The sequence below is a fragment of the Physella acuta genome, unplaced genomic scaffold (genome assembly GCF_028476545.2).
Source record: "Physella acuta isolate Inbredline_101_S28 unplaced genomic scaffold, ASM2847654v3 ptg000240l, whole genome shotgun sequence".
In the NCBI taxonomy this organism is placed as follows: Eukaryota; Metazoa; Mollusca; class Gastropoda; family Physidae; genus Physella; species Physella acuta.
In genome coordinates this window covers 323,416-337,538 of record NW_026731759.1, presented here as the reverse complement: position 1 = coordinate 337,538, position 14,123 = coordinate 323,416, and the positions used below count along the sequence as shown (strand labels likewise).

Sequence of the window (14,123 nt, the reverse complement as noted above, 5' to 3'; positions counted from 1 at the left end):
TCTTTATATCATTTTGACGGGAAGCCATGGTCGGATGGTAAAGCTTGCAACTGTTAACTCTTTTAAAGTATTGAGTTCAGATCCGGGCTTGTGTTTGTTGAATGTCCCTTAGTCTATCCAGCTCTGACCAATAAAGGCTGCTGGAGATAATACCTCCTTATACCGCGTTTACACTTGCAACATGTATACTATACACGTCTAGAAAAAAAACCTTTGCAATAAGTGAGTAGGCTCCCCTATTATCTTAGGCCCTATAGCGAAGTTTTTTTCCTAGAAATGTATAGTATACATGTGGCAAGTGTAAACGCAGTATTAAGAAACAGAAACAGGTGAACTCAACTTCATCAGACCTATGAACTATTGGGATTGAAAAGGTAACTAAATCTAAAAAATTAAACATCAATTTGAGTTGGGTACATGACAAACTGCTCATTATCCAGTAACTTGATTTAAATGTTGAATAAAACATCATTGTAAATTCTGTTAGGGATTTTTGTAACAAACAAGACCAATAACAGGTTACAGGAAGAAAAACAATAACTACTGAAATTGTTTTCAAACAGTTTATAAAATTTCAATTGTTTGACCAAAATGACATCATTAAAGAGAAGAAAATAAAGATAGTATGCAGAGAGATTACAATAAAGAGATTTAAACAAGGAAGATTGAGACATGCACATTTTACATGAAAAATATTAAGAATAAAACTGATTTTTGTTACATAGAATTTTTTACGACTTTCACAAATAACTTTTTACATTTTTCAATTTGTTTTATTCACACATAATATCTTCTAGGAATAACAAGCAAATTTATCTTCCAGCAGAAAATGTGCGTGTACAATTTCTTCTATGTTCATGAGTAAACGGTGCTTTTTTAAAGAATAGTATGTTGCAACATCACTTGTCAAATTTCATGGACATTCTTTCTCAATCACACCATGATACAATGTGTGCATTTAATGTCTGATATACATTGAATTGTAGATATAAGCACACAAAGCTACATAATAGCTTGTTAAAGTAAGTGAAGTTCCTCTTTAGACCTAGTGATCCACTGGGCAGAAGAAGTGGAGCTTGTATGTTTCTTGACCTCGCATATGAAGGGAAAGTGTGGTCAGAACTATCCTCAGCCACCTGTAGTTTCCCCAACCTTAGTCAGGTACCAATCAGAGCTTGGTGGACTCAGAACATCCTACACTTACTGGTCCAAAGTGAGATTCAAACTCAAGACCTTCAAGCTAGCAGCCAAATGCTCTACCATTTGATTACACCATCTCACCTTGTGTTAAGTAAGTTTATCTAAAGTAATTATACAAGAAATCTAAAATATCCTTTTTTTTTAATTCTTCAAACCATATATGTCTGTAATAAAGATGCAAAGTAGATACATTTTAAAAGAATAAACTAAAAATGGGTTACGTTAATCTTATATTAATTATGCCATTATAAATTATAACAAAGTAAAATAACTGCAGCAGGTATTGCCATTGTCTCTAATAATACTTAGCTTATTGGGACTGGTTGTGTATGTGTGTGTCGGACATTGGGACTGGTTGTACGTGTGTGTGTGTCAGACATTGGGACTGGTTGTGTATGTGTGTATCAGACATTGGGACTGGTTGTATGTGTGCGTGTCAGACATTGGGACTGGTTGTATGTGTGTGTGTCGGACATTGGGACTGGTTGTGTATGTGTGTATCAGACATTGGGACTGGTTGTATGTGTGCGTGTCAGACATTGGGACTGGTTGTATCTGTGTGTGTGTGTAAGACATTGGGACTGGTTGTATGTGTGTGTGTCAGACATTGGGACTGGTTGTGTGTGTGTGTGTCAGACATTGGGACTGGTTTTGTGTGTGTGTGTGTCAGACATTGGGACTGGTTGTGTGTGTGTGTGTGTGTCAGACATTGGGACTGGTTGTGTGTGTGTTGGACATTGGGACTGGTTGTATCTGTGTGTTTGTGTGTCACACTTTTGCAAAAACCAATGATAAATTAAAAATAAAACTTGTAACATTGTTCACTACAACAAATTATGAGTTTACATACTTTTGTTTTTGTGCAAAAGCTTATGTTTTTTTTTTAATAAATACATATTAATTTATAAGCTTCAATATTTAAAAAGATAAACCAACCCATTATGTACTTTTGGACAGGTGGGTAGCAAAAAATAAATCACAGGTGATACAATTTATTATGCAAAAAGTAAAACTTGTAGCCATAGACAAATGAGGACATGCAAGTTTGTTGCTTCTGTCTCTCTTGTTTATTTCTTAAGCTACAAACACTGCAGACATTCACCTGCATTATAAATGCCAATATGAGACAAACTGTAGGGACTAGTGATGGGACACCAGGAAGGACAACTCTAAACCATGTTAGGAGCAGACTAAAATAAGACTATTTCCTCAAGTAAAAACGTTATGCAGAAGAAAAAGAACTTTGTCTTTAAATTAAACAGTAACTTTAAATCCAAAATAACCTTTAAAAAACAATTTCATCCATTTCTCATTGATTGCCTTATAAAATTGCTTTAATGATTTTTAAAAAAGTGAAAACCAAAATCTAGAGCATTGATTAATGTCATGTGTCAGCCGTGTGGGTACCAGACTTCAATGTTCAAGTAAAGAACTTTTTCTTGGGATGTTTCAGGAATACAGAATCAATGTACAATTTCCATACAAACATGACTAGTATTCATCTTTACAGCTACATAATGATTACAATCATTTCATTTTATAAATGTCCTGACAATTTCACATCATAAACTTTCCTTCACAAAACACTACCAATAAAAACCTACTTTTAGGCATGAGCTAATATCAGTATTACAAGGCACAGATAGAAAAATCCTATGAGCATATTACTACCTTACTGAGGTAACAACAGAAACTTGGTTTAAGCTACAATACAGACCTGAAGTGTTGAAGAAACAAAAAACTACCAGCAACTATTGAAGCACATGAAAGCAATATCGGGAACAATTAAGTCAACCATAATGTTTTAAAATGACAACAATGACACAAAAGAATGTTTTAAATATTTAAATGCAATGTTTTTACATCCAAAATTTTCTTTGTACAAAACAGGTATGTAAGCCTATTTCTACTAGTATTATTTTAAGATAAAAAATACCATTTCAGATCCTCCATAATTGTGACTTTCTACTAGTGTTATGGAAAGATAGTTGGCATAATACTGTTTTGTTCTAAAATTATTTTAAAACCATGGTGCTTGTTTGCTTTTAGAGAAGCAATGGGTAATTGAGTGTTCACATCAGATGCAAGAACAACAATCATTCATCTTCTACCATAATGCTGTGTACTTTGATGACAAAAGCAATTTTTGACACTCTATACATACATATTGACATAAACAAAAAGTTAACTAATTGTACAAAATAATAAATCTTATTTATACATTTAAAAAATTGGATGGGGGGAACATAAAAAGGGCAGTGGTTGTAAAATATCACACAGATCCATCAAGGGGATAACATCATGTAGAAGCATCTAAAGAATTGATGGTTATATATTGTTAAGAGCCCTGCTAAACTGAGTGGATGATAAGATACTTAAGTGTTACTATCTGAATAAAGTAAGAACAATGTCATTATTATCACAAAGTTGGTCAATTTACAATAGCCATTTAATGACTGAACTAAGCCCCAATCTTAACTAGCTATCATTAAGTTTTTGGAACTCTACAACCTTCAACTTCTATATTAAACATATTTTAAACCCTTATAATTAACAAAAAATGTATGTGTTGAATAACTGACTCCATTGTAATGTTTTAAAATATGACTTTTTGTCATCTCTATATAAAATAATATGAAACAAAGAAATTGTGTTATATAGGGTTAGCTACTGTAACACTTGTTTCTTTAAGAGACTCAAGTTTATAAATTATTCAGATTTTATGATCCAAATATACATCTTTTTTTATTTGTTTTAAATAAATATTTAAATATGTTTAAAAATAAGTTTACATTGTGGAATGTTTGCCATCAAGGTATTTTATTTTGAAGGTTTGAGGAGGAGGGGAGGGAAATCCATGAGTTTATGCTGTAATACCAAACCAAAGTTTACTGAGTATCATAACAAATGTTAATTTTTTTTAAAATACAGTAGGGAAAGTTTGGCGATGAATACATGGCACATGCTTAAAAAACAACAGCAAAACAACATTTAAGTATAATTTAGCTAAACATATAAAGGGCATTACACAATAATCTAATCTAATACATAAGTTGTGAAGCAAAATATCAATTAAATTTTATAAACATATAAGTTTTAACAATTGCACTTGATTATTAGAAAAAGCAATTCTAGTTAAAGAGGTGGGACGTGATTTTGTGATGTAATAAACAGTTTTAACACAGAGGTGTAAGTAAAACTCCTTCCACATTTTTTTTTATCATAGTGCAATGTGGATGGGACTATCTAAATCTTCACCAATAAATGCCATCTGAGCTCTTGTATTCTAGTATTATGTTCATTGACAACTGGTGGAGAAAACTAGTTCAATAAGCAAAACTGAAGTCGCAGAAAAAAATACATATAGTAATAAAATATAAATACTTCTCTTTTATTTGGCTAATATAAATTATAAAATAAAACTAGCCAAATATGCAACAGATTATTATGCAATGAGGCAATAGTTTGACATAACACATGTAGGTAAGGACAATCTCTAGGGTAATGAGTTGTGAACATACTTGGACTGGGGTGAAATATTTTCTTCCTTAACAGCAACTGAAGTCCCACAACTTGACAGTCTTATCATAGGATCCAGACACTATGATGAAATCATTAAACTGGAGACAAGTTACTCCATCTGTGTGGTTTCTCAGAGTCACTAGCCTTTCCCCAGTGGCCAAGTTCCATACCTGTAATAGTACAAGCCAAGTTGGACATTGTTGGGACATTATGGTCTTACGCTATTTAAAATTCAAGAGAGAGAAGTGGAGCAGTTGGAAAGGGAACTGAGAAAGTAGTTGGAAATAGTAGCTGAGGATGATCAGATGGAAATTCGCTAGAACAACAGCTGAATAGAGGCTGTTAGTTCTTTCTGAATCTGCAAACTTATTTCAGCCCTAGAAAACAAAGAGCAACCTACCTTGATTGTCTTATCATCAGCAGCACTTACAACTCTCCAGCTATCAGCCTGGAGACACCTGACCACATCTGTGTGGCCTTCTGCTTCTTTCCAGTCTATGGTATTCAGACACTTCCCAGTGTGGATGTCCCAAAATTTTAAATTATGATCTAATGAGCCACTAACTATACGGGTTGAGTCAAACATCAGACAGGTAACAGCATCTTGGTGTCCACGGAGTGTCATCATACATCTACCTTCATGGTTCCAAACCTGATCAATTATACATTGTTATAGCAGCTAGCAACCAATTCAAGGGAATTTCACATTTTTATTTTTGATAACACATAAAGACAAAAATTACTACTGAATCAATACTATATGACTTCATAAAAATCTATGCTTCAAAGAAGAGCTTCAATAGTTAAAACCTTACATTGATGGTTTTGTCTGCAGACCCAGAAACAATTTTTGTTTCACTGAAGTGGACACATAAGACAGATGCCTGGTGACCTCTAGAATAAAGAATTTGTTTGTTTTATATGACAAATCAAAACCACACATTATTTACTGATACACATTTAAATAAATAAACAGAGGAAACACTTTTTACCTTAATGTAGTCCTGAGGTTGCCAGATTTTAAATCCCATATCTTCAATGTCTTGTCATATGATCCACTGATAACTTTATCATCATCCGCCTGAATTTTAAATACATTTTACTTTTTTAGCAAATAGCAAAACAGAGAATTTATTTAGAGTGCAGCTAAAAATGGTAATAAAATGTACCTGAAGGCATCTCACAGTATCCAGATGACCTGTCATGGTGACTTTACAAGCAATAGATGACCAACTTTCTTGAGTAGATAAATCCCAAACCTGCAGCAGAGTGGTAAGAAAACATATGCACTACTAATGTTCAACATGCTATGGTAATGAGAGCTTTTCACTTTTTAAATTATTTTGGGTAGTTTAATAACAGTGGTGAACTTAATCAGATGTTACCTTTATAGTTTTATCACATGAGCCACTAACTAATCTGTTGCCCTCCAGGTGTAAGCACCTAACAGTCCCATGATGCCCCATTAATGTCTGTACTGACCAAGGGGCATTAGTCCTCATATTCCAAACCTGTTAAGTGTAAGTTTAACATGACAATGTACTCTTTACATGGTAAACATTGTTCAGTTTTTGGAATAATGTCTACTGGCACTAACTTGGAAATGATTATAACATTTTTAATCATACTATACATGATTAAAAATATAAATTATCTCTCTATAGTTATTTTTCAATGTTAAAGATAACATTTACAATTTATTCTACAAACTGTGGTGTAGAATAGCATTTCATGACTTTGTAAAGAATATTTTATAAGTCCTGCAATTAAAAAAATAACTACTCCACACAGTGCACAATATAATAACACTGCAAACTGATTGAATACAAATTTAAAATAAAATTCTTTTCATTCGTCATCATTATAAATTATTAAGTGTTTAAATAACATTTCACCACTTACTTTAATTGTTTTGTCAGAAGACCCGCTGACTATTCGAGAATCATCAAACTGAACACAAGATATCCCTAAGAAAAAAGTGGTGACCATATGTAAGTTACCCCAATTACAAAATATTTTGATAATAAACAAGAACTTTTTTCAAAATATTTTTATACCTTGCAGATGTCCTTCAAATGTTCTTACTGTACACCTGCCCTTTAACCAGTTGTTACGTAATCGAAATCTTTCAGCAAAAACATTTTTCCACTGGGAAAATATTAAATTGGTAAAGATATGTAAAGCAGAATATGATTATATAACTAAGCATAATGAAACCCCAGTTTATCCCAAGCAATTTCCCACTGACAGCCTACCTGAATGCTTCCTTCAGGAGACATGTGACTTATAACCTGCTTGTGTTCAGCAGCTTTAGATAATCTCCATTTGGTTTGGCAGCAAAATCTCCTCCACAAAGACTGGTCTTCAGCTATTTGTCGCCAGACTTTACATACTTGTGCTGACCTACAGAGACTGACTGAAAGTATACCCAAAAAAAGTAATAAAAAACACATAATTCAAAATGGGATAAGTAAATAAAGAGGTTTTGAAATAGAGATGATATGTAATAATAACAGACTAGTGATAAGAGTCAATGCTGTTATTAACCAGTAATTAAAACACTGCAAATGCTACTGAACTAGATTTAATACCAGGACGTACCAGGGTCAAGATAGGAAATAACTTTGGTAGCCAAACTTGAGGGAAGCCATGTGATTATATCTTCACAGTTAGAAGGACATCCATGATGTAGCTCTTTAGACATATGAACAGATAACAGGTGTAGCTGGGGCAGCTGACACATGTGCTGAAAGAAATTTAATACATGGGAAATAGGTATATGCTCATTGATTCTAATGTGTTATTTCTTTCAGTATTGTCTTAACTCATGTAGCCAATGACTCACAGAATGATCTATACGCAAGGTAGCTGACTAATCTATAGATAGAGTGACCTTTTTTGTACTTACCAGCAATCCTTTTAAAACAATATTTTTCTGTCCATCATTACATTCAAAAAACCATTTCTTAATCAACTGTGGATAAAAAGATTATGATAAAACTAACAACAATATTTAGATAGACATTTTTTTTCAAATACTTTTCATAATAAGTTATTTAAATAAAATTTAAGGATTTATTACACGTTCAACAATGGTGAAATTTTTTTTTTTAATGTAAAAAAAAAACCATTACCTGAAACCTTTCCTTGAATTCAATCGGTTTCATACCATTCTGAGACCAGCTTTTTTTCTCTGAAACTCTAGATTGTGCTATTGTGCTGTGATTATTTTTATGCATATAGGACTGAGAAGAAACTTTGTCTTGGTAATTAAATTTACCAGGAGCTTTGCTGATAGAATTTCTGTTTGTGCTTTCTTCTGAGTTGGCAGTTGGGCTATCCTCTTCATCGCTATCACTGGAGTAGTGACTTCGCCTGTACTTGTAGTGACTTTCTGCTGAAGGTTTGTAAAAATGTCCCCATGAGTTTATATTTTGGCTTTTAGGGGGTCCTTGTGAATCTTCAGTATATTGTTTTGAAGTGACAGAACAGTTCTCCCCATTGATCTCATTTTGATTGTTGCACCACTTCAACCCATTTAGTTTTTTGCTAGATGTGTTGATAATACTGTCCTTTTTTGGCAAACTGTTTGCATTTGTATAGTGTTGTTGTTGATGGTGTTGCATCTGATGACTGTAGTGATAATGTCGTTGATCTTCAGGTATTTCACCTCTTTCATTGTGGATATTAGCATTTAACTTCTGGGGATTACGGAGTTGTGCTGAACTAACATTTGCTAAGGATATATCAGTTTGTTCATTTTGTTTGTGGTTAGGAAAAGTTATCTTCTCATCTGAAATATTATTGCAATCTGTGGTTTTAGGATGGTTGTTGTCAAGTATGACAGAGTTAACCCGTTTCTGAATATCATCATTTCCATTGTCATTATCATCATCCTCATCGCTTTCCCAAAAGCAATTAGATGTTAAAGGATATGAGTTGGCTTTTTGTGGCAATTCCCTGTTGACAAGTTCTGATAAGCAATAATCTGGATAGGATTCATTGTTTCCGCTATACAGTCTACTTTCACCTGCAGCATATGAGTGGGAGCCTTTAACAACAGGGTGCTCTTCAGATGAAGACATTTCAGAACTTGTCAGATACGGATTGGATGACAACTGACGAACCACAACTCTTTTTTTTAACTGCTGTGAAGTTTTACTCCCATCCACAATAGATGTGGATGTAGGAACAAAATCCTTGAGAGATTGTGACTGTGATGGGATATCACTTCCAGGTGAGGTAGAAAGACTCATGTCAGATGCTGCTTCACTAAGATCACTTACAGATGTACTAGAATTTAACAACTCAGGTGGTTTGCCATGTTGAGATATGCAGCCCACAAAATGTGGGTCTACATTTGATTCACACATCTATCCACTACTTCACCAAGAGCATCTACTTAGTGATTCATTTCCAGCAAAACACGCCAGATGAAGAAACATGTCATTGTGAATTCTTACTGAAATAAATTAAAGAATACTTCTTTAAACTCCACATAATCAAAGTATGTTTAATAATATTTTACAATGTCAATAAAATCCTTTTTTAAAAAGCACTCTAGATCTAGATTTACTAGATCTAGATACCTTGAGTAGATCAGCTAGATCTAGATCTAGATTCTAGAAAAGAATCCTAGATCTAGATCTAGACCTAGAAGAAGTGGCTAGTGGCTTGTAAAGAAGATACAGATTAACTGATTCTAGAACTAGAATCTAGATCTAGATCTCTGATCTAGCGACTAGATCTAAAATCTAGATTCTACTTCTAGATCTAGCTAGCAGCTAGAATCTAGATCTAGCTGACTGTTAGATCTAGTACTGTACTGTACTGTAGTCTGTAAGTAGATAATTGATTAATTTAGATTTAGAGTCTAGATCTACTAGTTCACTAGTACTCACTGATATAGTTGGTTAATTGAAGTCAGGTGGGCTTAAATTAAAATCGGCTTAAATGCACTTTAACTTTCATGTTACGGTATTCCTTCTCAGTTAACAGTTAAGGAAATTTTCACATCAGAAATCCTAGGAAGACCCTACTAACATCCAAACAAACGACGTCATTTCCGCAAAATATCGGCGCTTATATTAATTTTTACCCAAATAATTAACTTCCATAATTATTTTCCTTGTACAGCGGTAACTCGACAAACGAGTTCCATAACATTGCTTATAATAAATTGTTCGTAACTCCATTGAACTAAATTGAAATGCCATTAATCCTTTACAGTCCCCAAAGTGCCACCCCAGTTGTTTTTGTTACGTGTTTTAATTAATAAGAAAAGTGTATTTAAATTTATACAATTTACATTAGTAATTACATACATACGAGCCGACCCGAACCGTATCATATGCCCAGAGTTTCTTCCATGCATCTCTTCGGGGGGGGGGGGGCGAAGCCCTCCCAAAAAAAATCTACCGCCACCCCTCCCCAAACGAAATGAAATTTATATAATTTATATAGAAAATATATACTTCTAACAGTGTCCGCCCCCCCCCCCCCCCCAAAGAAAGTCTACCGCCCCCCCCCCCGAAAATTTTTTACCGCCCCCCTTCCCCCCGAACGGAATGAAATTTATATAATTTATATAGAAAATATATAATTTTAAGTGTCCGCCCCCCCCCCCCGAAGAAAGTTTACCGCCCCCCCCCCCCGAAAATTTCAAGTGCCCCCCCCGGAGAAAAAAGTCTGGAAGAAACACTGCCCCCCCCCCCCCCCCGGAGAAAAAAGTCTGGAAGAAACACTGCATATGCCGCTATTTAGTTGTTTTATTTTCTACTTTTCGGTAATTCATAATTTGTGAATTCGACAGTACCAATGCTGCCACTGAATATATTTGCTTTAAAACACTATCAGTAGGTCGTTAAGGACGATACTATCCCCACCCTCCTTTCCCCCAGCCCCAACCGCAACCCCTACCCTACACCCCCCCCCCCCTCGTGAAAGCAGCCTCCTCTTAGTTACCTCCCCTAAGTTTAAAATCGTTTCAAACTAAATTATCTGCCCCTAATAGCCGTCACTAAACCCGGCTCTACTATTGTAAACATTTAGCGTGAACCACAGCTCACTAGACCATGTAGGGGTGGGGGTGGTAGGGATATGCCTAGAAAAAAAGAGAGGGGGCTGCTAGGCGCTTTTACAGCTTGGTGTTTTCTATGGTCTCCAAGAAGAGAATTATATATATATATAGAAGAATAAGATAGTTTAATAAAATGCTAAAGAATATGCATGGAAATAAAGTGGGTTTTTTTATTTTTTATTTTTAGTGTATTTTCTTTGAAAATGGTTGAGTTGTCATGTCCAGTGTTGGGTGGAGACTGGAGGAGATAGGCGGAGGAGCTTCACTGATATTCGTTCATTAATTACTTACTGTTAATGCTAATGCTCTTTCGGTCACTTCAATTCACTTAATGGCCTACTCGTTAACTCTTAACGCTATGCTTTATCACTAAAGCTAAACGGAACTTAAAACTCCACCGAACATAACTGAACCTAAATGTTACTATAAGTCTATATGATTGTTTTGTTGCTTTCGCTTAATTTTCGTCACTGCTTCTCTCTTCGCCCGCCTTTGCTTTTTTTTTTCTTTTTCGCCACGCTTTCCTCACTTTCCCAACTGTCCGTTAAAGTAAATTGTCCAAGGAGTTTTTTTCCCCTCCCTTTCATAATGTTTTTGGAAATTAGGTAGTGTCATTAAATAGCTCAATCTGTTTGCTTCTTTCTGGGGTGTTTCTTATCCACGAACTGTTAAATCCGCTAATATCCTCTTACTCGTCGTATCTCAATTTTTTTATCGTATGTCAAAGCATATTTTAGCCCGCTCGACAGCTCGTATTTCAAAAATCTTATGTGTGTCGGGACACTCGTATGTCGAAGTACCAGTACCACCGTATTTTTTTCCCACTAGATCAGGTCGAAACAGCAAACATATGCAGATTTTAAGGCAAGAACCGGCAAAGCAAGAGCAGCCTTCGCACAGCTAAGAAATATCTGGGTTTTTAGTGAGTCTTTCTTGGCCATAAAGGTGCGCCTTTTAAACTCCAATGTAAAATTAGTGCTGCTGAGTGGGGCAGAGACTTGGTGGAAGACAAAGACCACAATTGATAAAATCTAGACCTTTATAAAGAGCGGTCTTAGACAAATACTCAGGATCCGCTTGCCCGACACTATCAGCAAAGGACAACTTTCCGCTAATGATGAAGTTAGGAATAGCATGGGGGTGGATTGGGCACACACTGTGCAGACAGCCACCAGGCATGAGACATTGATGTTGAATCCACAAGGAAAGCGCAACACAGGTCGACAAAGAAACACATGGCGCATAGATGGGCTACACCTGAACTCAGGTTGAGAAAATCCCAGAGGACTCTGATAATCTTTTTGTGGCTGTCCATACCCCAACAGGAGTGACGGGCAGTGATGATAATGATGATTGTAATGTTTAAGACTTTAAATCTAATTAGTTTGACAAAGCAGCAAACTCATATTAGATATTTTAAAACAATTATTTACGGGTGTATCCGTCGCACGTTCCTGCAATCACATTAAAAAAAAAACCTCAAGGACAGTCGTTAGCATAATTGGTATCAGTGCTATATTTTCATGTAGAAGCGTGTAGTCTACGTTAATCACCCTCTGAAAGGGTATGGTAGAACAGCCCTCGTCGATCGCTCAGCTGTTAGGAGTGTGGGAAGTTCGTGAGAGCCACCGTTAAAGCAACCGCCCCATTTCGGTTTCGCCATCGATATCCCTCAAGTATGGCGCTCTTTTAAACAAATGTAGGCGCCATAGTGATCTTGGGTAGCCCGTGGCGCTCCAGGTCACACAAACGCCTCAGATGCACTTTGATTGTGATATAAGTAGTAGGTTACAAGTGGCGTCACTAGATCGGATGTTATCCGGTGCAGTAACTGAGGGTGTCACCACCACCTCCGGTAATTTAGCATTTTTGGTTTGGTATCACCTACTCCTACTACCACTTTATTATTTCACATAGAAAGAAAATTGTTTTAACAGTAAGTATTAAAAATTTTCGTTACCGAGTAGTATCCTTACTATCCGAATACAAAAGCCTTATTTTTTGTCTCCGTTTCTTTTCTTTCTCGCTTCTAAGTCTGAATTATAAAAACACGCTGATGCGAGCAAATTAATTTTGTAGTTCTATCTTAGGAATTGGGATTAGATCTATATGCTGGTGACATACTCATCACTTACTTACAACATAACAGAGGGGTAGCGAGGGGGCGGGGGTGCCGATTGCACCGGGTGACACCATTTAGAGGGGTGACACCAAGGCACCAAATAGCAAAATATATAGCTAAAAATGAAAGTTTGAAGGGGGGGGTGCAAATCGAAAGTTTGAGGGGTGGGGTGCAAATCGAAAATTGAAAGTTTGTCCCCGGGAAGGGTCGCTACGCCTCTGAGGGGTGACACCATTAAGTGCCGGACCGGGTGACACCCGATCTCGCTACGCCCCTGCAACATAAATATAGGTCGATCACAAACACAAGATAATCACCTTCACTTTTAGTTCTGATAAAGGAGTATAATGGAAATATTGTAAGCGTGCATAAAATCGAAATCAAGAATTTGCCAAGTCTTGACATTTTAAAATCTCAATCTTGTGCGCGTGTGCCTGCGTGTCTGTGTGTTTGTGTGCAGAGTTTCTTCCAGGCATCTCTTCGAAAAAATTCTACCGCCCCCCCCCCCTGAACGAAATGAAATTTATATAGAAAATATATACTTTTAACAGTGTCCGCCCCCCCCCCCCCCCGAAAATTTCAAGTGCCCCCCTCCGGAGAAAAAAGTCTGGAATAAACACTGTTTGTGTGAAGTACGATAACATGATTCCCGTCCGTCTCAGTTAGGTTGATACAATTTAATCCATATGTATGATAACTTGTCTACTATTTTAGTTGAGTAGATAACATTTCGTTTATGAGTGTAATACTTAGATTAGGCCTAATACTTTTAATTTTTAAGTAATCCAGGTAATCCACGATATCAGAAAGTGGTACCTCACTCTATTTCACATTTCAAAATACCGATAACTTGACCTTTTCAGTTAGGTTAGGTGGACACAATTTCATTAGATCTAGATTACAGATAGATCTAGATCTATATATTTTTAGACTGATGATACTAAGACAGTTCACTATCTATGTATTCCGCCTACTTTCCCTATCAAAACTGAGTGGACTCAATCAGGGACGTTCTACTGACTTTAACCCGTATTCGGACTCGAGACTTTCGAGTTAGCAGTCTTAACCTAGAAATACTAGATTTCTAGATCTAGATCTAGAATAGTCTCTAGATCTAGATCTATGTTAAATTTTCAACACTGAGCGCCCAGACCCTGATCTACTAAATTTTCAGTTTTTTTATAGCAGTAAAAAACCTTA

The 14,123-nt window shown here is 35.8% G+C and overlaps 1 protein-coding gene across 1 annotated transcript; it reads right to left on the bottom strand.

Moving 5' to 3' along the window:
- Positions 1-562: 562 nt before the first annotated feature.
- Positions 563-9,756, bottom strand: LOC131938271 (beta-TrCP). Its single transcript, XM_059296235.1, has 13 exons — positions 9,624-9,756; positions 7,857-9,184; positions 7,631-7,696; positions 7,324-7,468; positions 6,978-7,138; positions 6,780-6,870; positions 6,625-6,689; positions 6,108-6,233; positions 5,892-5,981; positions 5,715-5,803; positions 5,538-5,616; positions 5,123-5,374; positions 563-4,892 (listed from the first exon to the last, which is right to left on the bottom strand). The coding sequence occupies exons 2-13, from the start codon at positions 9,093-9,095 to the stop codon at positions 4,749-4,751; spliced, it is 2,547 nt and encodes an 848-aa protein (XP_059152218.1). The 5' UTR covers positions 9,096-9,184; positions 9,624-9,756; the 3' UTR covers positions 563-4,748.
- Between the last annotated feature and the right edge of the window lie 4,367 nt (positions 9,757-14,123).